Genomic DNA, 27,218 nt, shown 5'->3' with positions numbered 1-27,218 from the left:
TGATAAAGATGCTAATTTAATAACTGAAAAACTACCTGCTCTTGGAACTGCTTTAATGATGAATACAAAAGTAAGATTTGGTTTAGGTTTATAAGTAATGAAAGTAAGATTAGGTTTATAAGTATTTTTTAGATTTAGGTTTATATATGTACTTTTTATAGAATTTTTTCATAAAAAGCTTTTAATTTATATAATAAATATGCAGTTAAAAGGTTTTACATTTACGATTCCTAATCAGGAACTTAAACAATTAAATATAGATCACATTTTAACTAACAAACAACTCAAACAAAAGGAGGCAAAACTAAGTAAAGGACAATGTATGTCTCTATCTCTTTCTATACCACAACTTAAGAAAATAAACAAAGAAATAAAGGCAAATGATAATAAAGTTCATTATGGTGGTTTTATATTTACTATTCCAACGATTTTAGCTTTAATAGGTGCTCTAGGTTCTGTTGCTGGAGGTGCGGCTGCTATTGCTAAGACTGTAGATGATGCAAAAAAGAATAAAATGGAATTAGAAGAACAAAAGCGACATAACTTAGCAATGGAAGAAAAACAAGGTGGTAATCTTTCAAAAAACGTAAACTCCAAAACAGTAAAGAAAAAGAAGAAATTAAACCTTTAAGTAATTTAGATCTAGTACAACTTGTTAAAAAACTTAAGAAACTTTAGAGGTGTATTTATGAGTGATGAATTGCCTAAACAACCAAGGAAGAATGAGTGTGGTATTGTTAATTTTGATACGTCTAAAAATATAGGAACGCATTGGATTTGTTATTGGAAAAAAGGAAATAAAAAGTATGTGTTTGATTCATTTGGAGGTAATCCACCAAAAACACTCGTAAAATATCTTGGTCATAATATAGAGTACAATAGCAGCCGTATACAACATTTTAACGAGGTAATTTGTGGACATTTATGCATTACAGTGTTAAAAATGTTTACAGATGGGTATAGTTTTTCAGAAATTATTAGTCAGGTGAATAGGAATAAGGATATTTGGAGAAGTTATATTTAAATTTTATGGGTTTAATTTATGGGCTTAATTCATAAAAGGATTACAAATATTTTTTTAATAATAAATATGGATAAGATAGAATCATATGAATTACAATCCTTTAAACCTAATCAAAAAACAATCGAGAATTTGAATAAGCCAAACAGGTCTATTGAATTTGATATTGACGTGGGTGATGGCTTCATACATCCTTATTATGCTGATATGTATGTAACTTTTGAAATTAGAGGTAGAGATGGTGATGGAGAATATACTACTGGTCAAAATATTAGACTTATTAATAATTTCTTCCCACATTTGTTTTCTCAAATTCAAGTTAGTAAGCATGGTCAGATATTAGATATTATAGATTATCCTGGTTTAACTTCAACAGCTGTAAACACATGTACGATTTCAAAACCAGAGGCAAATCACTATGATGAATGTGGATGGGAAGGAATTACGTGGGCAAGAACAGATGAAGAAATAGTGTTTTTGCTAAGACTTTTACCAGGATTTTGTTCAGATTTTAAAGATATTATGTGGAAAGGAGGTTTGAAATATACATTTAAAAGAAGTGGTTCTGATGATAATGCATTTGCTATTTGGAAAACAAAAAAAGCAGGATGGAACATATGAGAATGATCAACCACATCCAGGTAAAATTAAGATTACAAATATGGAGTTAAGAATGCCTATTGTTAATTATGAACCTAACTATGCCACCTTGTTAAGATCTAATATGTTAAAAGAAGGTAAGATTCCTATTTCATTCAACACGTATCAATGTTTGCAGAAAACTGTTAGTGGAAAGTATTTAGAATTCGATTTAACCACACAATTTAACTCAAGTGAATTTGATATGCCTAATTTTGTGATTGCCTTTTTCCAAACTGATAGAAATGATAATCAAGAAAGAGATTCAAGCTATTTTGATCATTGTAAAGTTCAGAATATCCATTTTCGTAATTCTAGAAATGAATCTTTCCCATTAGAATCTTTAAACTTAGATTTTGCAAAACATAAGTATTTGAAAGTTTATGAAATGTATACGGTATATAAGCGAGCTACAATTGGAAATACTGAGATGTTTTATTATCCTAAGGAATTTTTAGAAAATAGGCCGATGTTCGTAATTAACACAAGCAAGCATAAATCAGTAACTGTAAGTGATAGAACTAATTTGAAACTGACTGTTAATTTTGAAAGTGATGTACCAGATAAAACAATTTGCTATGTTGTTATGATTGGTAAGAAAAATTTAGAGTATGATGTTGAGAAAGAAAAAATAATTGAGAAGATATAAATCAATTATATGTTTATTAGATTTGTTTAGTTTGTAAGTGTTTTTATGATATTACGCGTATCATAAAAACTTATTTAATAAAATGACTATTCCAGATAACATTCCACGTGAGAATTTAATTGTGTTAATTGAAGATACTATATTAAATCTTGAGAAGTTATTAATGAAAAACAAAAGGAAGTTTAAGAGAATAAAATGTGTTTATATTACTCTTATTACGTTATCAATTCTATTATCAGCTTCTACAGGGTTCATCAATGTATTTATTCCTGTTACAGTGCATTCAATTATTACAACTGCATTTGCTTCGGCTTCTGCTGTTATCACTGGCCTATTAACACGGTTTAATATAGCTTCAAAGAAAGAATATTATAAAAATATGGTGAATCGAATTCGGTTGTTTAAAGATGAGCTTAATGTAATTAAGCTCATGAATGGTGAATTAACAGATGAAAATGTAAGAGATATTGTTAACAGAATCAATGACATACTTAACGAAATTCGAGGCTATTAGAAACTGATTTTTAAAAAGTTTTAATATAATAAATACGATGGCGAGTCATATTGAACTTTTAAATAAACTTGGAAGTCTTGAACAAAAACAGGTTATTGGATTAAGAGAATTAGAATTAAATACAGAATATAAGATTGTGAAAATGGAAAAGATTAAAACTAAGTTTGGAAAGAGCATTTTAGTTGAATGTGAAGAGTTTAAGGTATTTCTTCCACCTAGATTTACAAAACACTTAACAGATAAAATGATTGATGAGATCGTTAAAGATGGAATAAAAATCAAATACACTGGTTTAAAAGATAATTATCCAACTGTTGAGTTCTGTATGTAATTTCAAATGATGATCGGTTTTGTGAATCCAAAAAATGATCAAAAATATGTTGTCAGAAGTAAAAAATGGAGTGAATAGAATGGATCCTCAAAAGAAATTTATACTTACTAATAACTTTAATGTAATTGTGAAAAATGTGCAAACCGAAGTTCAAGTTGTTTTTGATATTAACGGCTGTCTATTCAGTTTGAATTATGATCAGTGGACAGAGTTTAAGAAGTCATTGTTTCCTATAGAGAACGAGGTTAGCAGAAGATTCCATTATCAGTATCCGAACTTGTAACTATTAATATACTAATTTGTAAGTATTATGTAATTATGTAGAATTTAGTTAACTTTTATGGTAAAATCATAAAAGTGTTTTGTAATTTTATTTTACTAAATTTAGTGATTTTTATAACTAGATTTAGTGATTTTTTTGTTTTTGTAACTTGATTTAGTGATTTTTTGTAACTAGATTTAGTGATTTTTTGTAACTAGATTTAGTGATAGAATGCATTAGAAGTTATTATGAGTAAGATAGAAGTTATTTGGGATAGGGAGTGCGCTGCAAATTATTAGGGAGTAGATTAGAAGTTATTAGAGATGATAGGGTGACATATAGTTAAAATGAGCTAATAATGAATTTGTCTGCAGAATCCCCATTATCTATCTACTAACATGTTCTGAATTATTTTCAGATTTCTTACGCTATCATTAAATATATTAGAATAGTAAAAGAGGACTGCTCATGAAATAGTATATTTGCTCTCGATTTTTTTAACTTTTCATACGAAAAAAATTAAAATTTTAAACTTTGCGCTCTTCAAATATGTTGCCCTCTAGGCACGGGCCTAGTTAGACTAATAGGAAATGCGGCACTGAAAACTTACGCTTCGACTCTAATATTGGTTGATTTCGATATGTTTTTGTCGCTAGGTAACCACCCTGGGTGCTAATAGGAGCTTAATTGGACTTGAATTGAAAGTAGAACTGTTTACTTAAGCGACCACGAAACTATGGATTCGATACTAATATCGATCCTTTTCTAGCATTTTAGATATATATCTGGACAGTACTCTTTTCCAGATTGTGAGAAATATGGTTAAAATTGCTCTAGACATATCAGAATTATGTCGAAACACACACATACATCCACTTTCACATATATAAATACAGAGTGAGCGAGCGAGAAAGTGAGAGAGAGCGACCAAAGGCATCACCAGTTCCACATTGCATCAGGTATTGAATTGAAAATCTATGTAAAGACCTTCTGCTGTGGCATGCTTCATAAGGCCAATTCCAGTCTGCTCACGTGACCTTTGGGGTTCATGAATTTCTTGCGAGCGTTCCGACTTTGGATTCTCTGTTTATACCCTCTTTTTATGCCTCGGATAACTTTTCAAGAATATCAATGACATGCTGTAATACGAATGTTCATAAGTAACCCCTATATGACAAATAGCTGCAAATAAATACACTACATAATTTACTTATGATATTATTTTCTTAATTTGTATTTAACATTCACATATATCATAGAATACCAACGTACTGTGAACACCTGTTATATTTTAAACATAATAATCACTATGTTTTGCAATGATTATATGTTATATATATACAACTGACGTATTTTAATGTAATTATTTTATATAATTTTTCATGCATTGCGGAAAATAGAATGTCATAAAAAACATTGACTCAGATAGGAATCGAACCCTCGACCTTACGATTAGAAATCCAACGGCATACCACTGAGCTAACACAAGCGCTCCACGAATAATACTTCTAGCTATATATAACAGTATTTAAGATAATAATTACATTCATATCCACTGCAAACGCTGTTTTTGTTCTACTTTGACTTTTATTTTAGTACTCAGGAGAGAATAATGTTCTATGTCTTAACTTTCACCATTCTTTTACATATGGAAAGATTCGTTTACGTATCTAAATATTCCATTATGTATGGAGAGCAAAATGACAAACAAGCATGTGCTGGCATTAATACAGTTTCGAAATATTGTATCATTAAGTATTTCAATCAATGTTGCTTTTTTATATATAATTGGTAACAAGTCTTATTATATTTAAAAGAAGAATAACACATCTGCAAGATTTTTCCCGATTGCAAAGGTTGGCTTCGAGGTTCGAACCTGGTTTACTTTTTCCCGAAGATACCCGAAGTTGGACTTAGAAAATTTTTGCCTCGAAACAGCAATAAAGAATGCGCTCAACCTTTTTGAGACAAGGTGTACAAAGTACGTGTGAAGCAAAATTATTTCTTGTATATACGAAATACTAATAAAACAAAATTCAGAAAGCACTAATTTATTAATAACACCTAATAAAATAATGTGCCAGGTGAAGGTTATGCTACATTGCCGAAATTGTTATACAAATGTTATTAATATGTTTAGTGCTTTGGTGAATGTTGTTTCATTAATACACGTTGAATAATTCCAAAATTCCAAACCTATAAAGAACGATAAATGAGGTACGTATTGAGTCTTCCAAAGATCCAAAATCTTTATTATTGTTGTTTTTCTTTCTTTTTTTAAACACTTCTAAATTAATGATTCAAAACTTTATGCACAAGTAACACACAATTATGAACATAAAGCTTATATGCGATGTCAAACCAATGAAAGAGTTTTTCCTCGGTCTACAACATTTCCATAACTAAGAAAAATAATCTTCAGATTTTAAGTACACTGTTGATTAAAGGTAAACTTTTCCTATGGCAATTAATGAATAATACCTTTTCGGAATGCAGATGCTGGTTAGTAAACCGTTTAATCTAGCCATTCTGAAATATATTTTTCATATTTTGAATCGTCATTACCTCCCCGCACTCCGCTTCTTCTTCTTCTTCTTCTTCTTCTTATTATTATTATTATTATTATTATTATTATTATTATTATTATTATTATTATTATTATTATTACTATTATTATTATTATTATTATTATTATTATTATTATTATTCCAGGATTGAGATGCTTGAAAATCTGTTTTCCTTGCTCTTTGTGAGATACGAAGATCTTCAAGATGAATCTTTGTCAGAAAATGAAGATGAAGATGACGTTGAGGTGTTTGGAGTTGGCAAAAATAACGCATTCAACGTATTGGAAAGTGGTAGTGTCAACGTAGAGGATTTCAGTGAATTCACAGGTGATGAGACAAAAAGTTCTCATATAGTGTCTTCTTGTCCGTGCTGCTTCGAGAGATTAGCTGAGTTCAGATGTTCAGTGTCACCTGAAGTAGTGCAGCATCACAAATATGTGAAGCAAGTTGGAAATGTTTATTCAGCTAACAAGGTAACTGTACATTGTGAATCGTATGTGCCGGACAATGAAGAATCAAATCTTTTCAGACAGTTCAGTTCTCATAATAAATATAAATTAGGAAAGTCTTCGAAGAAACTACAAAGAAATCGAGGATTTATTTGTAATCAATTTCTCGTGCAAAAATTATTAGACATATTGAACGAATCTTTGATCATAACGAATGCAGAACTTGATAATATACGTAGTACAGCTGGCGAAAAGTGCATAATTGTAATGTTACCTTTTAAGAGTGAAGATAGTGATCGTCTACGGTTAACTAAGTAAGTTCTTACTGTTATTTAAGTTTCTCCTAAACGATAGTTTGTATGTAAACCTATACAATACTTTTGTTTATATATAAGTATTAACCGGTACTTGGCTTCAAATTAGATTAATTTTATACGAAAGTTTCAGGGCTTCACATTCCTTTCTTCCAATGTACTTGTGTAAAATGTATGAAGATTGCAATTGACCATTTCTCTTTATGAACAGAGTAACAGAAGCATCCGTTTCTCGCAAGGAAACATTAAGATCTATGGGTCTATATACGTCCAATTTGTGTGTATGTGTAAACTGGTTTCTGGATTTAAGTTCAATTTTACTAGAACGTACTTACACTTAGATGCCATTAAGTATGAGGGGTTTAACTTTTCAGTAAGGTAGAAGGTTTTTTTACAGCCGGAAACGGTAAGTTTACTTAATTCTTGGAATGGTTGAACTTAATCTTTAGTGTACCAATACCCACCCGAAGTACGTTGAGTTTTCCTTTCTAGTCTATCTGATAATGCAGGTGGCTTTGGAACACAGGGTCACGGGATTATTTGACGGTAGAAGAGCATCTAACGTAATACAGTGGCTGACATTCCGCTTTAGAACTACAGATCACATTCTGTTTATCCCCGCTGCCTTCATAGGACATAATTATGAATCAATTAATCAACAGCAATACGTTTTCCCGAGGTACCCCTATATCACTGTGTCAGCGAAGAAACCACTTGAACCTGAAATTTGAAGATTCTCCGTGTTTTGTTGAACGACTTCTCAGAATTCTTATCCAACCAAAATAAATTTTTCAAAATAAGTCCTCAGTGTATTTTCTTAGTCTAACTTAACTAGTAGCGTTTCCGAATTCTGGTACTGATACTACTACTACTACTACTACTACTACTACTACTACTACTACTACTACTACTACTACTACTATTACTATTACTACTACTACTACTACATCATCTTCTTTTTTTATGTATTTATCAACATACCTATATTTTGTATATTGAGCTTCAAAGTATAGTCCCACGTGTTGGACTGTCTGCACCCACCTTCCTGCCAGTCCCTAACAGAGATAGGCATTTTTGCTCACCTTCAGTCAACTCCCTCACCCTCACACTCAGCCACCCTCACCCTCAATCAACTCCTTCACCCTCACCCTCAGGTGACACCCTTACCCTCACCCTCAATCAACTCCCTCACGCTAACACTCAGCCACCCTCACCCTCAATTGACACCCTTACACTCACCCTGAGCCACCCTCACCCTCAATCGACTTTCTCATCCTCAATCGACCCCCTCAGCCACCCTCACCCTCAATCGACTTCCTCACCCTCAGTCGACTCTCTCCCCCACCCTCAGACACACTCACCCTCAGTCGACTCTCACCCTCACTCTCACCCTCAATCGACTCCCTCACACTGACCGTTACTTTCATGTATTAAATAAACAATAAGTAAGGGTAAATATGATTCTCATTTAAAGTGATTGAAATTTATATACAGTAGAGCGTCGACTATCCGAAAGTCGGTCAACCGAACGACCGCTTAACCGAACTGTGTACTCGCTCGCACTTGTTACTCTCCCACCCTACCGTCCATCATCCCCCTCACTCCCAAACCAAGTTTCCCACAGTAGTCGCCGCACTGAGCCACCGCTGGCGGAACATTGCTTCTAATGGGGCCTTCATAAGGCGCTGCTGACCGGCCAAGCCGTCAGTCGCTGTGTTTCAACAATCAGCACACTTCTGTCGGTTTGGCACTGGCTGTAGAAGTAGCGGCAGTATCAAAGCTGTTCACAGCAGTTGAGGCGTGCCGCTCCGCGCATGGCAAATAAACATGTACAGTTCGATTATCCGAACAAACCAGTTTTCCGAACACCCATGTCCCCCAATTACTTCGGGTAATCGACGCTCTACTGTATTATAATATACACAGGTATACATTATATCTGCGGTATATAATTATATATATATATATATATATATATATATATATATATATATATATATATATATATATATATATATATATATATATATATATATATATATATAACGCATCAAGCCTTTCATACATATATCCTGGGACCTTGCAATAATGTTCCCAATCATGCACCGCACTTTCTAACTCGATCAGATGACCTTTTTTCCCTTACATTGAAGCAAGAAAACTAAATTTTAACAGTGTGACTTTCGTGAAGAGCTGCTTGTACTTTTAATTATGTGCTTGAGAAAATATTGTCCTGCTAGAATACATTAAATATGAACATTTCTTAATTTAATTTGAAATTAAGAATAGAAAATATGAAAGCGCGAGTTGATTATAGCCTGTATTTTGCTAAAAGAAGATCAATTAAAGTGAATGGAAGCTCAAGTAAGATGTTTGTGAGTATGAAATTTCCGTCATAACACTACTTTGAATCTAGAAGTTATTTGTAATACTTTTCAAAATAATAAACATAGTGTGGTTCTAGTTTTCGATTTATCAATATCTTTCCTTAAGTATATAAAAGCCGGTTCTTAAGTTGCATAATATAACGGAAAAATAGTACATTATATAAAATGAGTTAATATAAAGGACTCCGTTGAAAGAGAAATGCAATTGAAGACTTTGGGGCAAAAACAGGTTAAGTCCAAAAAATGAAAATGTAAAGGAGGTAGCTTCACAACGGTTTCCACTCATCCGACTTTCTTCAAACTTGGCACATATATAGTAAACCGAAAATAAATCGACACGTATTTTTTGTTTCTTTCGGAAAAGAGGTTAGGGGGCAAAGGCCCCCTTTTCAAAAATGGGCTATCTTGATTAAAAGGGCCACATTAAAGAAACGAAACTCTGCCGATGCAAAGATGACTTCAAAGTAGGAAATACGGGTTTTGTCGTTTTTGCGAGAAAAGAGTTTCAGGGGGCAATGGCTCCCTTCGAAACGACAAAGGATCCCGCACAATTATTACGGAAATTAGATTTCTGTGGAAATGCTAGAAATCGTGATATATATATGTTGTAGATATTGTGTACCTGAGAAAGAGTCTCAATGGGCAGAACCAAATATCACTGACTGTTTGGCCACTACAGGGCCATTAAAAAAAAAAAACAGCCGAAGATAACGATATTCTGGATTTCAGTAAAAATGACTGAAACCGATATATTTTAGATATTTTGATCCTTAGAAAAAGTCTTAACGGACATAACCACCAATCACTGACCGTTTGGCCACTACAAGGCCACTTTTTTGAAAGTAGCCGAAGATGGTGATATTTTGGATTTCGATGAAAATGGCTGAAACCTGATATTTTGTAGATATTGTGATCCTGAGAAAAAGTCCCAGTAGGCACAGCCACCAATCACTGACCGTTTGGAAACTACAGGGCCACTTTTTTGAAAGCAACCGAAGATAGTGATATTGTGGATTTTGATGAAAATGACTGAAACTGTGATATGTTGTAGATATTGTAGTCCTGAGAAAAAGTCTCGATTCGTACAACCATGCATCACTGACCGTTTGGCCACTATAGTCACAATTTTTTACTGGACGGATAGTGATTTCAAGAAAATTGTAGACCTTTACGTTGGCGGCCCTAGTACCCCTTCTGATTGTCACAGGGAAATGAACTATACCTCGTTGTAAAGGTTATGGAACGCAGATTTCAACGAGCTAACTTTTGTGCCCCTTGTCTTAAACTTGTAGAAGAAAAAGAAGACGAAAATTCTAAAGAAAATGGGAATTTTTTTGTTTTTGGTAATCTTTCAAAAGGTTCCGTGTACGCCAGGCATTGGGTACAATCATGTAAAAAAGTGAAGGTCGAAAGTGCAATACCAAGTGAGGAAATAATCCGAATGTGTTTCCTACTAGAATCACCCTGTACATATTTTTCGAAATATTTTTATTTACCCTGACGTCTCTAATTGGCACAGAGATATAAGCCATGCCTCATTTGAAAGGTTATGAGACAGATTTCAACAAGGTAACTTTTGTGCCCCTCGGCCCCAACCCGTAAAAGAAGAAGAAGAAAAAATTGAAAATGAAATAAAAAATACATTTTCTCGAAGTTGGCAACACTGTTATTTGTCGTACGCAAGAATGGCCATACACAGAGTATCATTAGTTAGGATGCTTATTTATCTTTATTGATACCACTTTTTATGCTTGTAGCTCCTTTGGAGGGAGAACTAGTACATCTAACTTCTTCCCCTACCCCTCTGTTGCTGGACTTCCGATGTAAACGAAATGCACACCGTTGGAAAGTTTGATTTTTCCTAAAGAGATAGACACCTAAAGCATCTCTTTACATTAATTAGCAGCGAAGTGATGGAGGTTTAAACTGCTGGCTGAACCCTTGAGCCGTTCGTCCTGATAAGGTTAAATGAGAAGAAGGTAACGGTGTACTGGATTTCGGTGTAATTACTTGAAACTGTGATATGTTGCTGACCGTTTGGCGGGCACTACGAGGCCAATTTTTTAAAAACAGTAGAAGGTAACTGTATTCTGAATTTCGGTGGAATTGCTTGAAGCCATAATATGTTGTTAATATTGGATCCTGAAAAAAAGTTTCAATGGGCACAACCACCCATCACTGACCGTTTGACCACGTAAGGACCATCTTTTTGACAACAGCAGAAGGTAGGTCTGGATTTCGGTGGAATTGGTTGAGAAGTGATATATTGTAGATATTGTGATCCTGAAAAAACGTCTCAATGGACACAAGCACCAATTACTGACCATTTGGCAACTACGGGACCTCATTTCTTAAAACAGTAAAAGGTAAGGATATTCTGTAATTGTGGTGGGATTGTATGAAACCAACAACCAACCACCAGGAAAAGGGATGGGGAGAGTAGAGTCTTAACATCATTTAAGCATAGACAGCGTTCCGATGTTCAACTTGATTGCAAAGGAAACCCCTGGAAACAGCTAGACAATTTTTCTCAGGATCATGACATCTAGAACCTATCACAGTTTCATTCATTTACACCGTAATCAAAAATATCATTATACCCGGCTGTTTTCAGAAATCTGGATCTGTAGTGGCCATAAGGTCAACACTTGATGATTGTGCCCACTAAGACGATTTCTCACGATGAGAAGATCTACAACATATCACAAATTTACTCATTCTTACAGAAATCCAGAACATCGTTACGCATGGCTGTTTTTAAGAAAGTAACCCTGTTCTGATCAAATGATTAGTGACTTGTGGTTGTGTCCACTAAGACGATTTCTCACGATGAGAAGATCTACAACATATCACAAATTTACTCATTCTTACAGAAATCCAGAACATCGTTACGCATGGCTGTTTTTAAGAAAGTAACCCCGTTCTGACCAAATGATTAGTGACTTGTGGTTGTGTCCACTAAGACGATTTCTCACGATGAGAAGATCTACAACATATCACAAATTTACTCATTCTTACAGAAATCCAGAACATCGTTACGCATGGCTGTTTTTAAGAAAGTAACCCTGTTCCGACTAAATGATCAGTGACTTATGGTTGTGTCTATTAAGACTTTTTCTCAGGACGACAATATCTACAACATATCGCAGTTTCAAGCAATTCCACAGAAATTCAGAATACAGTTACCTTCTGCTGCTTTTTTTTCTTTTTTTTTTTTAAAAAAAAAGCTCTGCAGTGGCCAAACGGTCAGTGATGGATGGTTGTACAAATTGAGACTTTTTCTCAGGATCACAAAATCTACAACACATCACGGTTTCATTCATTTTTACCGAAATCCAGAATACCGTTACCTTCTCTGTTTTCAAAAATGAGGCCTTGTAGTGGCCAAACAGTCAGTGATTGGTGGCTGTGCCTATTGAGACTTTTTCTCAGGATCATAACATCTACAATATATCACAGTTTCAGTCATTTTCATCAAAATCCAGAAGATCACTTCGATGCTTTATAAAAATTGGCTCTGTAGTTTCCAAACGGTCAGTGATTGGTGGCTCTGCCCACTGAGACTTTTTCTCAGGATCACAATATCTACAACATATCAGGTTTCAGCCATTTTCATCGAAACCCAGAATATCACTATCTTCGGCTGCTTTCAAAAATGTGGCCCTGTAGTGGCCAAACGGTCCGTGATTGGTGCTTATGTCCGTTAAGACTTTTTCTAAGGGTCAAAATATCTAAAATATATCACGGTTTCAGTCATTTTTACTGAAATCCAGAATATCGTTATCTTCGGCTGTTTTAAAAAAGAGTGGCCCTGTAGTGGCCAAACAGTCAGTGATTTTTGGTTGTGCACATTGAGACTCTTTCTCAGGTACACAGTATCTACAACATATATATCGATTACAAGCAATTCCACCGAAATCTAATTTCTGTAATAATTTTGCGGGTTCCTTTGTCATTTCGAAGGGAGCTATTTCCCCCTGAAACTCTTTTCTCGCAAAAACGACAAAACCCGTGTTTCCTACTTTGAAGTCATCTTTGCATCGGCAGAGTTTCGTTTCTTTAATGTGGCCTTTTTAATCAAGATAGCCCATTTTTGAAAAGGGGGCCTTTGCCCCCTTTAATCTCATTTCCGAAAGAAACAAAAAATACGTGTCGATTTATTTTCGGTTTACTATATATATGCCAAGTTTGAAGAAAATCGTATGTGTGGAAACCGTTGTGAAGCTACCTCCTTTACATTTTCATTTTTTGGACTTAACCTGTTTTTGCCCCAAAGTCTTAAATTGCAAAATTTACGAAGCTATAACCGCTACCAGAATTATATAAGTATTTTTTGTGGACGCTCTGTATATTTCGTAAACACAGTGATTCTTATTTTTGATTTATACTTTATTTTGCGACGCAAATAAGTTCTTTCTTCGGTGGGAATTGCATCCTTCCCACGCAACCGGACAAAGAAGTCTCTCATTGTTTTTTCATATATATATTTAAAAGATTGCTTTATGGTGAGAACATTTCAGTGAGCGACGAACCTTTTCAGTGTTTCTCCCTGACTTATTAATATGCACAGTATATATTCTGCAGTTATTTGGAACTGAATTAAGTGTTTTTTTCAATCATTTATGGAAATACTAGCTGACCAGATGTTCATACACCAGAGAGACGCCAACCTAATCGCTTTTGCAGTTCCTTATCTGTACTTTCTCACGCCCGAGGTATAGCAATGTCTTGTGCATCGTGGCCAGTGGACTAAAATTAACATAAATTCTGTTCCGTATTGTTTGCATGTGCATACAGGTGATTTAACTGAGTGGTTTTTAGAAAGAACTGCCAACACTCTTCAGTCAACCATTGCAGCTCGTATCTCGAACCTTTGCGCTCGAGGAATTTCACTCCAGGTCTGGGAGGCGTAACTACGCATGTCGCGTCGGGAATCAAGTATGACTTTATGTTAAGGGGCACAAGCTATTAGCCGGTGAAGGACGTTTTTTTACGGCTAGCCCCAGCTAGTGAAGTCCCAGGTTGACATACCTTGTGGGTATGTTATAAACGCGCCCTCCGACATGAACATTCCACTTTGGAAATTGTGTTATTTTGCTGAAGACTCATCTCAACGCTTTAGGATTGTTTGTAGCAGCAACTAGATTTCTACGTGGGATCAGTGTATCAATGGTGTGAGAAAAGCATTTACAGTGAAATCTGAATTATAATCTTCTATATATAAATCAAAGTGATAAAGGGCTACAATATAGTGAAAAGTAAATTGCGATTGCGATAATAGAAATAATTTCATATATATAGTGTTAAGTGTTGCGATCATTTCTCTTTGATTTTTTTTTATAGTATTCTAATAAATAAGTATAGTGTCATTTAACCCAGTGTGTTTTCGTTGTATGTGTGAATGATGTTTGTGTGCGTTATGGTCTGGATAACCGTCTAATCGTCCGTGAGGTTCTCGAGACGAGACATCCGAAATTCTCGGCGCCTAATGCTCATCTGATCATTGAGACAGACGAGCGATTTGAAAACAATTTGTAATCCCTTCTTGGAGAGATCCTTCATCATCCTACCCAGGTAAGTCCAGGTCTCCAGCAAATACCCATTAGAGGACAGCGGAGGACAGGCTGCGATCAAGCGATTACTAATAAATATCCGCCCGAGCAGAGACGACGAACTGGTTATAAATAAATGACGCCCGAACAGCGACCCGATCCCCGGGTGGTTACAAATAAATGGCTACCCGAACAGAGACGACGAATCGATTACAAATAAATGCAGCGCGAACAGCGATCCGATACCTGGATGGTTATAAAGCTATCGTGAAATGTAGGACGTTTCGTGTTCATTTGAAGCTTCTTTTTTTTTCAGCAGCGAGATTAGATGAGACTTCTCTCGTCCCGAAGGCGAGAACACTCACCACTTATTCGCAAGGAATCAATACGAATATAAGTGCCCCGCAACAATTGGCTGGTTAGTCAGATATGTGCTAATCTTTTCTGGAATAGGAACTGATATATCCTCAATTAAAATAGTGTGACAAAAACACCAAAATCGAGTTGTGGCACACGACATACCATTGTTTCAGATTAGCTTTATTAAATGCTACTCTTGTTTGTTGGGATTTATAAAACCTACTCTGTAACAAATGAGGTGTTGAAACAGCACAACATGACTACCATTTTAGCGTGTTACTTGTGAGTTAATTCAGCAACAAGCACACCGCCTTCCGAGCATATCAGAAATAACTCCTTACTACCTGGGAAAATTTGCATTGGTATTTATCGTTTAATATGATCAAAGCTTTGCGAAATTATATTTGACACTTATGCCAAGTAACGAATAATGTTCTATGTTTTCTGTTATCAGTCACAATAATATTGTTGTAACATGTGATTCGTCTGACAACAGTTACAGAGGCAACAGTTCTGCCATCTTCTGTTCATACGTACTAAGACACAAGAAAACAGATAATGAAAAGAGATCGAAGCGCTGCTATATTTCGCAAAGCTTCGATCATACCAAACAATAAAAAACATTGGAAATACTCACAGCCAGTAACAAGGTATTTCTGATATACTCTGAAGGCGATGTGCGTGGTGTTGAATTGACACACAAGTAACAATCTAAAGTGGTAGTCATTTTGTGTTGTTTCAACACCTCATTTTTTGCTGTGTACAATTAAAATAATACACATTTCGCTCGACATTTCTATGAACGCACAGTTTCATTAGTTGTTAGTATATAAATTTCCTACCTCGCAAGTTCAAGAGGTTTCCTTACTGTATGATCTTAATGTAAAAAGAAGGGGGTCATGGAATTTGTTACTAAAACAACAAATACATATGCTAGCCTCAAACACCACTCATAAAAAGCTATGAAGAAAATATTTCTATATCCAAAAACACCCTCAAATGTTACACACTCTTCAAGTGGATAAATATAACACATTACGAATAGCACATCGGCTCCCTCGTCCGACTCAATCGATTTCCTCAGCCACCCTCACCCTCAATCGAATCCCTCAGCCACCACCTCTCTCAGTCGACTCCCTCACACTCACAGTTACTTCCATGTACTAAGTAAACAATAACTTAGGCTAAATAAGATAATAAAAAGCTCACCGGACATAAGCTCACCGGCAGTCTTATATTACGGGGGCGGACAAATGCTCACTGATAGCAAACATAAGCTCCCTTGAGGGGCTTGTAATGAAATTTATCGAATATTGAAATTTAGACTTTGGTACTTCCTAAGCGGAAAAATGAGCTATCTTATATGACTTATCGAGTATAAAAACATAATAAGGATGTTGAGAAGTTGAGTTGTATTAAACGTGGACGGAACTTAAGGAACTTGTAACAAAATACCCTGGATATTGAAATCTAGCCTTTGACTACAATTACAAATAGGCCTAATAACTCAGTAGAAAGTAGAGCTACTAATGTCGTATAGCAGTTATCAGATATCAGAATAAAATAGGGATATTGCAAGTTTAATGTGTTAAGCATGGGAGACAGTAGGCCTAATTTTCGCCCTGGAAATTTTGGAACCAAATTTTTCTTATAGGCCGGACAATTCATCACTTCATTAAAATAATTTCATAATTAGGCATGAATACTTATATAATAGAATTTGCTTACTTAACAGGATTCGTAATTTTTTTTTTTTTTTTTTGACGAATTCATCATACTCAGATATGTTTAGGCCTTGCTTCTTAGTGGTGTCGTCTTGCTTGCAGACCAACACTCAAAGAAATCTCTTTCTTATGTACTAAGCTTTCTTTTGGTTGTAAGTTGTTGTTTTGTTCTTAATAAATAAAATAAGAAAGAGATTCATTTGAGGCGTATTGGACTGCAAGTATAATGACAGCCTTAAACTTGAACTCTGCAACATTCTTAATATTTTATTCTGATGTCTGACAGCTCCTATATAACATTAGTCATATAGCCTACTTTCTATTGAGGAGGTAGGCCTACTAGTAGTCAAAGCCCAGATTTAAGTATCTGGATCATTTTGTTACAAGTACCTCAAAGCCAACCCACGTTTAACACATTAAACCCTGCAACATCCTTATTATTTTATTCTGATATCTCACAACTGATATATAGCATTAGTAGCTCATTTTCTACTGAATTAGGCCTACTACTAGTCAAAGTCTAGATTTTAATACCTCTTCATACCCATCATAAGTTTTTCTAAAGGGGGTAGTGGTGGCTCAGTGGTAGAGCGTTCACCTCTGGTGCTTGGAGTCCCGGGTTCCATCCCAGCCAACGCCAATTAAAACTTGTGGTGAACAACCACCGTGTGGGGGGGGTTCCTCCATTCATTACTCATCATCACCGCCTTCTTTAGCTTAATCGGCATAACCGTAAGACGTAAAACTCAAAGATTTCATTTCATTTCATTTTTTTCTAAAGGAAAATGAAATATATCTGAGTTTCAGCCATAGTGTTAAAAAAAAAAAAAAAACAAGGAGATACCCTTTTACCAAAATTTCGTTTACCAATATTTCTGTGCTGCAACATTTCCTACACCGAAAGTTTCAGCACAGGGGAGGGGGTTGGATTGCTTTCTTCAGTAAAAGAAAGTACTATCTTTTTGTTTGTCCAAATCTGTTTTCAATTTGTATTTTAATATTAACAATCTACTTCATATTAATATTCAAAGTCTGGTTTTCGTTTTTGTCTTATTTTCCGTTTGCCATTTTTCCGTTCCTTTTTTTTTAAAAATTTTATTCAGGTTTATTTTCCTTTGCAATTAAATTAGTTAACCTATAAATATATTTAGTTATCATTATTGTATTCTTTGTTGCATTAATTATCTTATAATATAATTACATATATTATATTATTAGTGGTGAGCTTGTGTCAGGGGTGCTTTTGTACGCTTTTGCATTAACACAGGTGAGCTTATGCCCGAGGAGCTTTTTGCCGGTGAGTTTATGTCCGCGACCCGACAGTAGCAGATCCAGAAATAATGGTTTGAGATGGGCTTCACTCAGAAAGGTTTTTTTAAAGAAATTGTGGACGTTTTAAGGGGCTTGAAGTTTATACCCATAGGAATTACTAACATTATTAAAAAAAAAAAAAAAAAAAGTGGGCTTCAGTCTGATAGCCTCAAACAATGTAAGTCTTCCAATGATTACGGTGGAGATTATATATGGACACAAAGAGCAACCAAGGAAATTAAGTTCAGGGGGAAAATTTTTTTCGTTCCTCTCTTGACATTCTTGTGGGATATATGGTAAGCTATCAGAATGTGGTTCCTGTGCCGGTTCCAGAAAATACATAATTTTCTTTACAAATATCGATAATTCATACAAAGTACTGATACCAGCTCCATAACTCTAATATCAATATTTGTAGATTGCGTGCAGTTTTGTGTAGGAAGTGAAATATATATAAATACTGAAAGGAAAACATTGCACAGAAACATAATGTTTGTATGTTTAACTATTTTTCTATGTGGTGCAAAGTATCCTCACCTATCGGGATACTTTGCACCGAAGTTTATATTCCAATAATCACGGTCATACTGAATGTTTACTAATGCACTTGCACGTATGTTTTCCTTATATATCTAGCTATTATATGTTTAAAATAATATGTTCTAAATCATTACGTTTATAAGTTACATGCAATTTTCTTTAAAATTCCTTACATCTGGTGCAAACTAACCAAGTCTTACGCCACATTGCCACGTTAAATGAACCTTGTAGCTGTCATTAAAGAAACCTTGCAACCAGATCTTTCTATTTACTCTTTACATGTTACAACTTCTTAAAAGCAAGAAAGGTTTCTCCACACATGCAGCACTGCACTCTAGTGGACAAGCAGTGAACCTCCTTATTAGAAACGTGTATTTTGGCGCACTTCCCCTCCCTGTCCAAAAGAATCCGTTGTTTCGGAAGCGGCGAAACTGTTTTTTCTTTTATGTCAGCGGGAGGGCGATAGCAGGTAGCAAGCAAGACATTCCAGAAAGTTGCGCATCGTTCAACTCCTTGAAAGATAAAAAAAAGAAAAAAAAAAGTTTTATGACCCTTTCAAGACTTTGTGTACATTAGGGTGGTCCATAAATATCAATTTTCAGATCGGGCTGGTCTCACCCCCTAAAATGGTTCCAAATTAAGCCAGGAGAAAAATTAGCTTTATTGAATAATATTAAATGGTGCCCCAAGCGAACTAAAATTTTGAATCCGATTACAGTACATAGTATATGGGGAAAATCTGGAATAAACTCATGTAATTTAGAAACGGCTAAAGGTAATGCAAAGATAATAGAAATAGAGGAGGAAATATATCTAATTTTGTATAATACTGCCATTTCGGCCATCTTGAAATCCGCCATCTTGAATTCAGGTCAAAAGTTCTAAATAGAAAGAGGGTCATGTGACATATCGTTTTGAGGTATTGTTTTACCAGAAGCACAAATCTGGCACTATTTTAAAGATAGCTTTAGTCATGTAAGAATTATTACCTGTGAAAAGATTTCTCTTTTTCAGATTAATAATTCTTACACGACTAAAAGTAGAGACATGAGTTTGGCGTGAAAAGAAAGAAAGGGATATGCACGGCTTCAAACGAAAGAGGAACGCGAAAGAAAATGCACTTCTGAAAATTATTTGTTTGAACTTTATACGCCAAAATACATGAAGCAGTTCAAGTAATGAAGAGGAAAACCCAGTTGAGAATGTTAGAGAAAATGTAAATACGAATGCGTGTGTGCCCGGACCGTCCAAGAGATGTAAAAGGGGAAAAAACTAATTTTATTACTCAAAGACTGGTGTTGCTCTTAATCGATAAAAGTTCGCTCATAGAGCAGCAATACATATTCTGACAGCGACGGCAGAGGCATTAGGCCATAATGTAGAGGAACTAGCAATAAATGCGTCTTCCATTCACCGATGCTCAGAGAAAACCTGTAGTGAAGTTGCACAGAACTTAAAAAAAAAAAAAAAAAAAAAAAAAATCAGAGTGCATCAAGTGCGTTAGTTGTGCATTGGAACGGAAAACTACTGCTGAATTTGACTAGCAGAGAGACTGCCGGCAGGTTATCAATAATTATTACAGGAGATGGTCATGAGAGGCTAATTGGTGTTCCCATTTTTTCGTCATCAAGAGAAGAACATATTGATTCTACTATAGTACATTCACTTGAAAGATGGAACTTGGTAAAGTTCGTGCAGGCAGTTTATTGTGACACTACTCCTTGCAATATGGATCTTGTCAACGGTGTTTGCATTCTGCTAGAGCAGAAGCTCCAAAATAACCTTCTATACCTTCCTTGTAGACACACATTTATGAATTAGTTCTAAAATGTGTATTTGATAACTGTTGTGTTTCGCTTGCATCTGGACCGGACGTTCTCCTATTGAAGTGTTTTCAGAACGAGTGGTCTAGAATAGATTGCACTAACTTTATTCCAGAAATTGATGATGATGATGTAACAAACAATATTTCCGATGTAAGAAATGAGCTTTTGAACTTTGCTATCAAACTTGTAGAAGCAGGACACTGCAGAGAAGATTACAGGGAATTTTTAGAACTGACCATCATATTCTTGGGTGGCATACCTCCTTGAGGAGTTTTCTTTCGTTTGCCTGGAGCAATTCACCATGTAAGGTGGATGGGAAAAGCAAGCTACTATTTAAAATATTTCTCTTTCGCCAATAATTTCGTTTAATGAAGCAAATAGAAACCGGTCTTCGGAGAGTATGCACTTTCTGATCCGACTTTATGTTCACAGTTGGCTTAAATGTGATCAAACATCCCATTCACCATTACAAGATCTACAATTTTTCAAAGATTTGTACAGTTAAAGACAAATAGATGCTGAATTATCTGAAGTGACTCTTCCTAAATTTTCACGCCGACTCTGGTACTTGACGGAGGAATACGTAGCATTGGGTTTTTTTGATGATGGAGTTACCATAATGGAAAAGCAAAAAATGGTTGAAAAAATTAAAACTATAAGGGGAAACCGTGAAGCAGCAAAGAGGCTTGACGCAAGAGATGATACCATAAAAATTCTTGTGAAAAGAGAAATCAGTGATTTTGTTACAACAAACAAATTTTCCTCGAGAGATTTAAAACACACAAAGGATTTCTTGAGTGTGATCCGACTTTATGGCCAAATAACAGTGACTATCTTTAAGGAAAGACAATAGTTTAATTCATCCACGTAACAAACGGTGTGCAGAAAGGGGAGTGTAACTAATGAAAGATTACAACAACGTTCTTACGAAAAATGAGGAGCACAAACAGCTTCTTTTGCAGATAATAAAGGCCCACAGACAATCTTTTTCTATATGCGACAAAGTGAACTATGTAGCAAATAAGATTCATAACTTACCAAAAAGATACTACATAAATAAGGGAAAATCCAGTTCTTCCAAGTTATAATTTTTCTTTTTCCTCATAATGGTCTATGAATCATCTTGATGGAAAAAAACTTATTTGTAGGTCAAAGCGAAACAAGCAGTTTGTTTCTGTTTATGTAAAAGACTTCCAAAATTCTTACATATCTGTGTTCCATAACTGCAATAAAATAACATTACATGAAGCATTTTGTTTTCACACGTAAGAATTCATACATGAATATAGGTAACTTGAAAATAATACCAGGTTTGTGCATCTGCTAAAACGCTACCTCAAACAGATATGTCACATGACCCTCTTCCTATTTAAAAATTTTGACCTGAATTCAAGATGGCGGACTTCAAGACGGCCGCCATGATAACGCTATACAAGATTAGGTTGTTCTCTTTCTCTAATTCCAGTATCCAAGATATCTTTACATTTCCTTGAGCCGTTTCTAAATTACGAGTGTTTATTCCAGCTTTTCCCCATATACTATGTATTGTAAACGCATTCAAAATTTTATGTCGTTTGGGGCATCATTTAAAATTATTCAATGGATATAATTTTTCTCATGGCTTAATTTGGTCCCATATGGAACCATTTTAGTGGGTTGAGTTCAAAGAAATTCCTAAATTTATTTTTCCCCATATAAATTTGGACCACCCTAGTGTACATGGTGAAATATGGTAGGGTTTCATGATTTTTTTTTTTTTTTTTTGACAGCTGCAAGTTCTTCTAACGTGGCAATGTGGGTTTACGGTATTAGATGATCTTTGCTTTAAACACTATCACCTACTCACGAAGCAGTTCGCATTTCTTGGAAAAGCCGTTTGAATGAACATTCACTTTACGGTACCCGAAGAAAAGCTTTTATCTGCAGCTATAACGCCTACAGGTAATATATGACGGGCTTCTGGGAGGGTGGCAGTGAAGCATTTTTCCGATTATCTCAAGCTACCGGAAAATGTTGTCACCAGTGGGGTGGGGCGAATAACCTTCGTCCTGTAATGACGCAGAAAATTCTTTGAATCTAGTGCAGGTCTCTTCTGTGATGCGTAAAAATAATAACTTCTACACACAAAAGTTACATTTGTATTCAAACTTTAAAAAGTGGATCAAAGATTTTTCCACATAGGAAATATATACCACATAGACCTATTACAAAGGGTATTCTTGCTAGAATTTTTAACGGAATTCACTAAACTAATTTCGTGTAAATAACCAACTGAATCCCTTATATAAATCTTATATATCTACATGTAAAGGAGTCTTTGATCAAATTTTATCTGAACATATTCATGGTAATATTAAGCGTGGATTAGCCAATGATTTCAGTAAATAGTAATAGGTATTATTTTGGGGGGTGGGGATGATTACGAATTTTGACTCATCGGTTTTTAACTTAGAAATCGGTAGCGCACTCAAAACTATGGAACTCATATTTTCTTTCCAATTCCAGCCTCTTCATCTACATAGTATCAGAGCGGAATAAGTTCGTTAGTTCTTCCTTTATATTTCCTGAGCTCCTAATGCTACTCACGTCAGTATTTCCTCCAGATACACTTCGCGGGTGGAGTTGGGTCAAAGTCCTCAGAACTAAGATACTTTTGTTACTTTTGTGAACGTTGTTTTAGAAAATAGTGTCCCAGTGCAGCCCTTAACATTTTGATGTTGCTCTCTCAAAATTCTCTTGAAGAAAGACTGATCCTACTAAAATAGGATATTTGTAAGTACTCATACTCAATGTCACGTACATTCACAGATAAATCAGACATTTCACGTTTGCACACTCAATTTTATCCAAAATTTTGAATTATTTTACTCCTCGAAGTTAATTTGCTTACGGCAGATTAGGCTTTGAGATTCCTAATCAACAGCAGGCTGAAAATTAGGTGTTTTTAAAAATTATTCCTCATCACATGAGGGAAAATCTCAAAGAAGGCAGCTGGTATTAAACATGGTTATTTTTTCAAATTTCCTAAATACTGATCAGATTCTGATTATCATCATGCCTACTTCACAAAACTCGATAAATTTACTGGTATGAAGCCATATCTCCTTTTTTGTACTGAAAAATGTTATTTTCGAGCATCTTCTATCTCAGAGAGCAGATACATGTTATATTTAAGTTTTATCATTAAATGCCACAGCAGTAGATAGGAATATTCTCTCCAAATTGGATGCTTTGACCCGGTAAGGGGTGTCACTTCAAATGATCGTTTTCATCATCGAAACTTACAGTTTAATCTGGAGTAGAAACTTATTTTAGGATCTAGTCTCCATGATTTCTACCCGAAATACGACAAACACCGTGTGCGTGGGTTTTCTCGGGGTTCTCCCGTTTCCTCCCACTTTCATCATTCCACCATTTCATTCATCTCTCATCATCACCGTCTCCTTTAGCCTAACCGGCATAACCGTGGGACGTAAAACTCAAAGATTTCATTTTCATTTTTTCTACCCGAAATACGAAGATGATTATGTAGAAAATTATAGAGCTTTAAGTACTTGATGTTCATTATTCTATGAAGTTTATCTCATCTCTTCTTTCTTATAATATTCAATGTATTTTTTTTCTTAAGAGAAAAGTAAAAACATCAAACTTAAATATTTCATAATAATCAATTTATAACAACTAGCGATGCTTTTAATTAATATAAACTTACCTCCAAACTAAATTCTTTTTTCTTGTACAGAAGAAGTAATGGGATCACCAGTGGGAAGTCATCTGATTCAGATTCCAAATTAATATAGAGGTTCGCGTTTCATAAACCTAGTTAAACTAAATAAATCAACTAAGCTTTAGTAAGCTGAACGAACGTAACTTATGCATCCACTGTAAACGTTTATTTACAGATAATTCTCTCGAAAATGGTTTGAGTTATGTTGACCAAATTTAGCGCGATCATACTGATCGTGCATGTGGTTTCAAAGTTAACTGGATACAAGTCCCATTAAGGGGTGTATGTCAGTTACACACCGAACAATTTGCACCAAATTTCCTTAAACCGGAAAATGTACCACCTCAATTCTGGGCAATTTGCCGAACTTAGGTAATTTTGCCAACAAAATATTATCATGTAGGTAATTTCGTCGCCGGAAATTTTTACACAGTAATTTCGTCATCGGTAAATTTATCACCATAGTATTAGCATGTAGGAAACTTTGTCACGGTTATTTTTTCCACTTTGTTGAACTAAGTACAGACAAAGTGAACGACCAAAAAAGCTTACTTTCTCTTATCAAACTTGGAAAACATTTCAGTTGATGTTATATTATTTCAATTTATTCCTACATCCATATTAATTTATGTATCTGTATAAAAAGGATGTGTACGTTAGGAATGGTCTAGAAACGAGATGGAACTCAATACACTCTAGGTCTCGTCTCGAGTTAAAAAACATCGTATCAGTCTCGGTGTCGTTTCGATCAATATATGAAGTTCCTTCTTAACTAAGCGGTTAGCGTACGTGCCTTTGGTGTGGTAGATCCGGATTAGATTCCCGGCAGGTCATGTGGTTAGGATCCCACGTTAAGCTGTAGTTTACATCTGATGTAGCCTCGCTGATATATTCGAAAATGACGGAGCAACAGACATTTTGCTTGAGATATCATCGGTATCGAAAATCAACATTAAACCCTAATCAATTAATTAAAACACTTTGCATTACATTTTTCTTAACTAGCAGACAGACAGATACTATACTACTAGCCAGAGCACGTGCCTTAGAGCATGGAGTTCCGGGTTCGAATCTTGATGGAAAGTCATTGAAAAGTTAAAATGCAAAACGGTAGCTTAGATTCCACCTTAAACCGTAGGTCGACATCTCGTATAGCTTCAGTGCTGAAAGGGACGCTAAATTCCAAGCCAACCAACTATGTAATTTACATCTTGATATATTTAATCAATTCCCTGGTTTAATCTGATAATTTTTCTCTTTTCATGATCTTGTCTTATTCTGAAATTCCTACTCTCTACCAATCTTAGCATTTTATTCTCAGTTTCAAAACAAAGTCGATACAACACGAGCAGTTGCAGTAATAAATAAATTAATTAATTAATTAACTTAAATTAAATTAAATTTAAAAAATAAATAAATAAAATAAAATAAACATACTTCCAAGGAAAATTTGTAAGCTGCGTGAAAAGAAATGATTGAAAACTGAAACATTATATGCTTGTTTTACAAAACTAAGTTTCGGAATATGTTGGCAGCGTAGTTTTTCGGTCGTTTTGAAGACTGGAAAGAGAATAAGATATATTGAATCTCAATTCAAATTATGTGTTGCTTAAAACATTTTCGTTATACCTAAGTACCAAGCTATTAGAGGTGGCATTTTCTCCCTCTCTCCCGTGCACACGTCTATGACTTAGAACACCCAAGGGCAATTGTTCCACCAAGTAACATATAACATAATAGTAACAAATTTTTGGCAGGGCATGTAATTTCAATAATTTCTGTTAATATTCGACACGAGACCAAGACTTTCGAGATTGAGCTTGGTCTTGTCTCGGCATGTCTCGAAATACAACTGTCTGTCTCGTTCACAGTTTTGTTTCGGACACTCCAGTAAGGCTCGATATGTTGAATCTCGGTCTCGTTTCGATTTACTAAAGTCTTTCTCGAACTCGGTGTCGTCTCGAAATTTCAAGACGAGAAACAAGATACTTCGAGTAGTGTCGGTCTCGGTATCATCCCTAGAGTATGTTGTGTATGTTTGAGCATAATTCTGGAACGCTAGGAGCAATTTCAGTCGAGTTTGATACACATATGACATACGATCAGAAAATAATATTGTAGGGATAAGACATCTCCAGTAGGGATGCGCACGAGACAAGATTTGTGGCTGTCTCGTCTCGAAAATGAGCTGCAAAAGTGATGTCTCGACTCGAAAACTGTACATTTGTCTATTGGAAGAGCCGTGTTTCGACTCGACTTTTGTCAGGAAAATCCTGTCTCGACTCGTCTCGTGCGCATCCCTAATCTCCAGTCCCCCTAGCGGTCGATAGAAGGAGTGACATGTAAAAATAATCAAGAACGACCTATATCCATGTCGAATCCACATTTTCAAGAGTTCCTAAGCTGATAGGTGAGAGTGCAGATGACATTCAAGCTCAAGTTTAGTCCAATAGAACAAATAGATCTCCGTAGAACCTTTGATAACTTTTAGAGATGAATTGAACTATTAAACCTACTAGAAGTTTGTGATAAATAAATTTCTCTTCAAATATACATTTCGAATATTTTGAATAAACCTCTTATTCTTCCATGTATACAGTTCAAAGACTAAACCATATTCAATTGCTCATTAAATAAATAAATAATAAAAAAAAAAAACAATCTTAATTTAACATCCCATCATTATGGTCTTTCAGTTAAAGGAGATAAATGGTTAGTGAAAGTGAGTGATGATGAAAAATTAAACTTTGTGCTCTCCTACCGGGAATCAAACCTGGAAACACGTACAGTAAAGGAAATACGCACTAGCCACTACACCAGCAGATAGGACTGCTTATTGCAATCGTTTCGAGCATACCTTTGAATACCAAGTTTATATGATACGGTGACCTTCAATTTAAGATAGAGTCGTAAGCAACGTAATACGATCAAATTTCAAGGCTCTTCTCATCAGGAGTTGAACCCTGGACACGGTGTAAAGAAGACGCACGTGGATGATTGTAAATATTTTACCGTAATTTAAAAGTAAATTATGGAATATTCATG

General features: G+C 35.1%; 1 protein-coding gene across 5 annotated transcripts in view; it reads left to right on the top strand.

The window, feature by feature from the left end:
• Sptz (zinc finger FYVE-type containing 26 spastizin) overlaps positions 1–27,218 on the top strand; it is a gene marked incomplete in the record, with an annotated part of 1,794,825 nt that overhangs the window by 466,853 nt on the left and 1,300,754 nt on the right. For all 5 annotated transcript variants that reach the window (XM_081731160.1, XM_081731159.1, XM_081731161.1 and 2 more), the window contains 1 exon segment: positions 6,129–6,746. In XM_081731160.1, the coding sequence (XP_081587286.1) occupies positions 6,129–6,746 (618 nt within the window).

This window comes from Thermobia domestica, chromosome 11 (genome assembly GCF_964235325.1).
Source record: "Thermobia domestica chromosome 11, izTheDome1.hap1.1, whole genome shotgun sequence".
In the NCBI taxonomy this organism is placed as follows: Eukaryota; Metazoa; Arthropoda; class Insecta; order Zygentoma; family Lepismatidae; genus Thermobia; species Thermobia domestica.
The sequence above is the reverse complement of the archived record's forward strand: the minus strand, read 5'-3'. Positions and strand labels throughout refer to the sequence as shown.